The sequence below is a fragment of the Laccaria bicolor genome, genomic scaffold (genome assembly GCF_000143565.1).
Source record: "Laccaria bicolor S238N-H82 LACBIscaffold_9 genomic scaffold, whole genome shotgun sequence".
NCBI classification, from domain to species: Eukaryota; Fungi; Basidiomycota; class Agaricomycetes; order Agaricales; family Hydnangiaceae; genus Laccaria; species Laccaria bicolor.
Window position 1 is genome coordinate 891,543 of NW_001889880.1, and position 6,000 is coordinate 897,542.

At 42.7% G+C, this 6,000-nt stretch overlaps 1 protein-coding gene across 1 annotated transcript; it reads right to left on the reverse strand.

The window, feature by feature from the left end:
- Positions 1-1,285: 1,285 nt before the first annotated feature.
- LACBIDRAFT_318950 (uncharacterized protein) lies at positions 1,286-1,525 on the reverse strand (the record flags this gene model as incomplete). Its single annotated transcript, XM_001879972.1, has 1 exon — positions 1,286-1,525. One exon carries the CDS (start codon positions 1,523-1,525, stop codon positions 1,286-1,288), a length of 240 nt encoding a protein of 79 aa, XP_001880007.1.
- Between the last annotated feature and the right edge of the window lie 4,475 nt (positions 1,526-6,000).

Genomic DNA, 6,000 nt, shown 5'->3' on the forward strand with positions numbered 1-6,000 from the left:
CTCGTGTCAGAGGAGTTGTTTTGTTTTTTGTCGACGAGGAAGATGGAGCCTGAGAAGAAGCGGTCCTCCTCCACGGTGAATTGGATGAGCCGGGGACAGGGGTTGTATCCTCAGTAGTAGTCGACGTCGGATCGGCTTTGCTAGAATTTCTAGAAGCTCCGAACGTTGAAGAAAAAGCGGGTTTACCCCCCCTAGCAACCACAGGGGGAGTTGGTTTCGTAGGACGATAGGTCGACAGGGTGTCAGCGTTTTAAAGCGATAGTGGTATTGAAATGAATAGATGAATCAATGAGGTTGGATCGTCGGCTAGAGGAATCAACCGTTCCCACAGTGTCCACCTTTGTGGAACACTATTGATCGTCAGTGCCGCTAAGGTAGTGGGACGGCTGTTGGAACGTCTAACGGACAACGCAACCAAAGGTGTGAAGACCCTCGAAGTAGGTCGTGCAATGTGATCGATTAGACGCTGGGAGCCGTGGAACGTGACAGTTCACAGTACCCGTGCTCCGATCTCCACGGACAGTCCCGTTGGAGAAGGCTCTAATCGATTATAGTGGATGGAACGTCTCTTTCGTACGTACCGCCTAGAGTCCGAGTTGAAGCCGTTAGTAGGGCTTTCGAGTCGAGCTGTGTGGGCAATAGTATGGTGAAAGATATCGATTGCCTCATGGGCTACATGAGGTATATGTACAAAGATGACGTAAGCGTAACACAAGTGAAGTAAACATCGTAACACAAGTGAAGTAAACATATAATAACGAATGATAGTTGCATGTAGGGGAGTGGAAAGGATAGAGAGTAGAAGCTAGGGGTTACTCACAATACTAGCATACTACACACTGGTGATTGCCAGCACATCACATGTGTGAGACAGGGGGAGACATAGGACATTTCCCTTCCAAGTTGGCAAGTTCCAACTGTTGGAATAACACCTGGTATATGGTCAAGTATTCCATGCATCTTGAGGACTTTGTAGATAGATCGAGATTGATGGATTAATAAGTCCGAGAACATCACCGAACAATTCGCACGTATCTAGTAATTAGTAGTATATTCTAGTAGTTACATTTTGTAGTATATAAGGGCGACAAAGCTGCCCTCGACATGATTATTATCTTTATCCCCTACTACCACTGCGCTATATACACTCTCAACAGGTTATGGGCCCTGGCCTATAGAACTTATACACATATTCGCATACACACGCATATGCACAAACTTTATCTCGTACGCTTATCTACATTACGTAACCTACTACAATGTCAGAAGAATATACAACGGGATCTTACCAGATGGAAATGCTGAAGGCCACAAATTGGATGCCATGGAAGCGACGGATGATGGCCGTGCTTTGTGACCTTGGACTGGAGAAGTATATTGCAAAGGATGCAAAACCTCCAGGATCAGCCGATCCCTGAAGCCCGACAACAGAAGAATTAGCAGCAACGAAGAAATGGGCCGAAGGTGACGCCAAGGCGCAGACAAGAATAGAACTCGCTATTAGCGATGCAGAAATGATCCACATCAGTGGCGCAACAACAGCGCAGGAAATGTGGGATCAACTCACCATGGTCAAGGAATCCAAGGGCACGCTAGGGGTGCTTGCAACACATCGCGCACTATACAGAATGAGTGCGGATGAGGGAATTGATTTGGTTGAATATATATCAAAGCTAAGAAAGCTTCAGGAAGAATTGCACCTAATGGAAAACATGGTATCAGATGAAGATTTCGTCATGATCTTGATCACATCACTCCCTGAAAGTTGGGATAATTATACTTCATCGTACCTGGGTGCATCTGGAAATAAACTGACCCTGAAATCACATGAGCTTATTGCTATTTTGATCGAAGAATACCACCGTCGTCAAGGACGAAATGAGGAGACATCTGGAGGATTGTCTATGCAAGCTAGGCATCAGCAAAAGGGCGGAAGAAATACAAGCTCACAGGGAAAGAAGAAAACAGATGTGGAGTGTTACAACTGCCACAAGAAAGGCCACATGTCAAATGAATGTTGGGCCAAAGGTGGAGGCCGTGAGGGACAAGGTCCTAAGGGCCGTCGAGGACCAAATCGAGGTGACAGATCTCATCAAACACAAGATTCCATGAACAATTCACTAGGCGATTGTGCCTACATGGTCAATCAAAATATCCACAATTTTTCGAAATATGATTGGGTTCTTGATTCAGCCACGACGTCACACATTTGCACAATCCGAGATGCATTTACTGATTATGAGCCGTTAAACTCTGAGGTTGATGGCATTGGTGGATCAGCAATGACACAGGGACGAGGAACAGTGGCAGTCAACTTTAGAATTGATGGCCAATCAATCAAACACACTTTGCAGAATGTGTTGCATGTCCCGAAAGCACCAAATTGCTTACTCTCAATTCCTCGCTTGGCAATTGGAGGAGGAAGGGTAGAATTTAATGGCAATGGATGCCAACTATATGACAAAACTAATAGGGTCATTGGAAAGGGAAAGTTGACGAACATGTTATATTTGCTTGATGCATGCGCGGAATTGCCAAATCGGGAAAGCGCCCAATACACATCAATTCGGACACACTCTTGGGATCAATGGCATCGACTTTATGGCCACATCTCTGTCAATGCAATTAAAAACCTGAAGTCAAATGAAATGGTGGATGGGCTCAAGATTGATGAGTCTACAATCCCATCATTAACTTGTGAAGCTTGTATTCAAGCAAAACAAGCATACAAACCTTTTCCACAAGAAGCAAAAAATCGATCTGAGATACCTGGTGAACACATCATGAGTGATGTATGGGGACCAGCGCAAACAGAGTCAATCGGACAGTGGAAATATTATGTTTCATTTACAGATGATGGCGCACGTTTGACCGCCGTACTATTCCTAAAAAACAAGGGACAAGCATTTGACCGCATTAAGGAATATGTTGCCATTATTGAATGGAAATTTGGAAAACCCCCAAGATTTATGTGATTTGATAATGGGAAGGAACTGGTTAATGAGAAACTTCGAAATTGGGCTGCAGAAAAAGGAATTATTATTGAAACATCTGCCCCATATTCACCTTCTCAAAATGGAGTTGCAGAAAGGTTTAATCGCACACTTTTGGAACTTGCACGGGCAATGTTAATTGCGAAAAACCTTCCAGTATTTTTATGGGACGAAGCAGTCACGCACGCGGCATATTTACGAAACCGTGCGCCCACATGCACTTTAAACGGCAAAACACCGTATGAAGCTTGGACAGGTAATAAACCTGATATTTCGCATCTCAGGGAGTTCGGATGCGACATTTGGGTGCTAGACGAGACCAAAGGTCGTTCTAAGCTTGCACCAAAGTCAAACAAATTTATTTTCGTAGGATTTCACGATGGATTGAAGTCAGTTCGTTATTACAATGCTAAAACTCGAAAAATTAAAGTCTCATGCAATGTGGCATTTAACGAGAATGAAGAGCCACGAGAACTCGAAATTAAAGCTAATTTACCGGGTTTGCGCGTCGAGGGGGAGCCAGAGGAAAAATCAAACACTCAAACACCTCAAGAAATCGAAAATCCATTAAATCCTATCCCTACAACAGTTCCTGCACAAGAAATGCGAAGTCCTATTGAACCCATAAATTCCCCAGCTCTTAGACCTCGTAGAACTCACACTGAACACGATTATCGACTCCTAAATAATCCACAGGCACGACCAACAGATCACACACTTGAAAATGCGACACCACCTGATATTACATGACACACAGAGTCATCAGCTGCGAAAATAATTTCTAAAAATCGCACTCACCTTGCCTTCGAAGATTTTATCAGATTTTCAACCGAAAAATCATTCCAAGTGCTCTCAGGAATTTCTGATAAAGATGGATTGCCAGAAACACTTGAAGATGCGATGCAGACTGAGGAGAAAGAGCATTGGAAGACTGCTGTGGAAGCAGAATTAAATGTTTTAGAAAAAATGGGCACATGGAAAATGGAAGACTTACCAGTAGAAAGGGAAGCAATCGGATGCTGTTGGGTATTTGACAAAAAACGAGACGAACACAGAAACATCGTAAAATACAAGGCACAACTTGTAGCGCAAGGTTTCTCGCAGAAACCAGGAACAGATTTTAGCCATAATGGCATGTTTGCACCTGTTATGCGCTTCGAGACGCTATGTACGATGCTTGCACTCGCCGCAATAAATAAATGGGATATGCATCAGCTCAACGTGAAAAGTGCATATTTAAATGGAAAACTCACAGAGGAAATTTATATGAAGCAACCCCCAGGTTTTTCAGACAGCAGCAGACGTGTTTGTCGATTGCAACGTGCACTTTACAGTTTAAAGCAGGCTGGACATGCGTGGAATCATGAATTTAATGGTGCTATGGCAGACCTGGGATTCACGCAGTTAAGAACGGATTATTGTTGCTATATTCGGAGAGAGGGGGAGAAATTTGCGATATTATTGGTATGGGTGGATGACATACTCACACTCACCAATAACCCTGCGGAAAGTGATCGTGTCGAAACAGAACTCAAATCAAAATATGAAATCAAAGCATTGGGCCAACCTTCATTACTGTTAGGCATGAAGGTTACTCATGACACTACAAACCATACTATCTCACTTTCGCAAACTCATTACATCAATAAACTCCTCAAGAAATTTAATCTCAAAAACCTGAATCCAGTTACCATGCCACTTGATCCGAACGCCAATTTAAATCAGGATGACGAGCCATCAGAAAATGACAGCACACAAGGTACAGGGATCTATGCAACAATGATTGGATCTCTAATGTACACTGCATTGGGAATGCGCCCAGATATTGGGTATGCAACAAACAGACTTGCACAATTTACAAGCCAACCCCAACCGAAGCATTGGACAGCCGTTAAAAGAGTATTCCGTTATTTGAAAGGCACGAAAAATTATATGCTCACGTATGGAGGACAAGACTCTAATGCAGACGTGAATATTTATTGCGACGCTGATTGGGCTTCACATGCTGACAGAAAATCAGTCAGTGGATATGTAGTAACCATAGCTGGTGGAGCTGTGGCTTGGAGCTCGAAAAAGCAAAATACTGTTGCTCTTTCAACTGCTGAGGCAGAATATACTTCTGCTACTCATACTGCCAAACAAGTACTTTGGCATAGGTCTTTATTCAATGAACTCAAAATTCCGCAGCCAAAAACATCCACAATTTTCACGGATAACCAGGCTGCAATATCTATTGGTCATAATCCAGAGTTTCATGCTCGGACAAAGCATATTGACATCGCGCTTCATTTCTTACATGATCATGTCGAAAAAGGAAACCTAGATTTGATCTACATATCAACTCACAACAATCTCGCAGATTTATTCACGAAGGGTCTCCCGCGGATTGTACACCAAGACTTAACTTATGAGATAGGTGTAATACCTGACCAAGGGGGAGTGTTGGAATAACACCTGGTATATGGTCAAGTATTCCATGCATCTTGAGGACTTTGTAGATAGATCGAGATTGATGGATTAATAAGTCCGAGAACATCACTGAACAATTCACACGTATCTAGTAATTAGTAGTATATTCTAGTAGTTACATTTTGTAGTATATAAGGGCGACGAAGCTGCCCTCGACATGATTATTATCTTTATCCCCTACTACCACTGCGCTATATACAGTTGAGTGCAAAAAGAATGAAGGTTGGTTCATTTTTCTGGTTCTTTCTAAGAGTCTATTGTACCTCAAAGGTATTTGTGTATTCTTTTACATTATGTAGTTGTGTTACACTTCCCTTGGTATGGACTAATTTCAGTGAAAGCTGGAGCCTTGAGAAGGTTTATATTCTGGAGGCCATTTTTGGCATCTGAAAAAAAAAATATGCGCTAACTGGGGAGGTAGCCAGAACATACCTCTGGTCAACTTGAATGAGCCTATCAAAGAATCAGTCAAAAATACTGAGCGGTTATGCTTGTAGAGCCTCCAGAAAATGTCATTTTGTGCTATTTTGGTCATTTT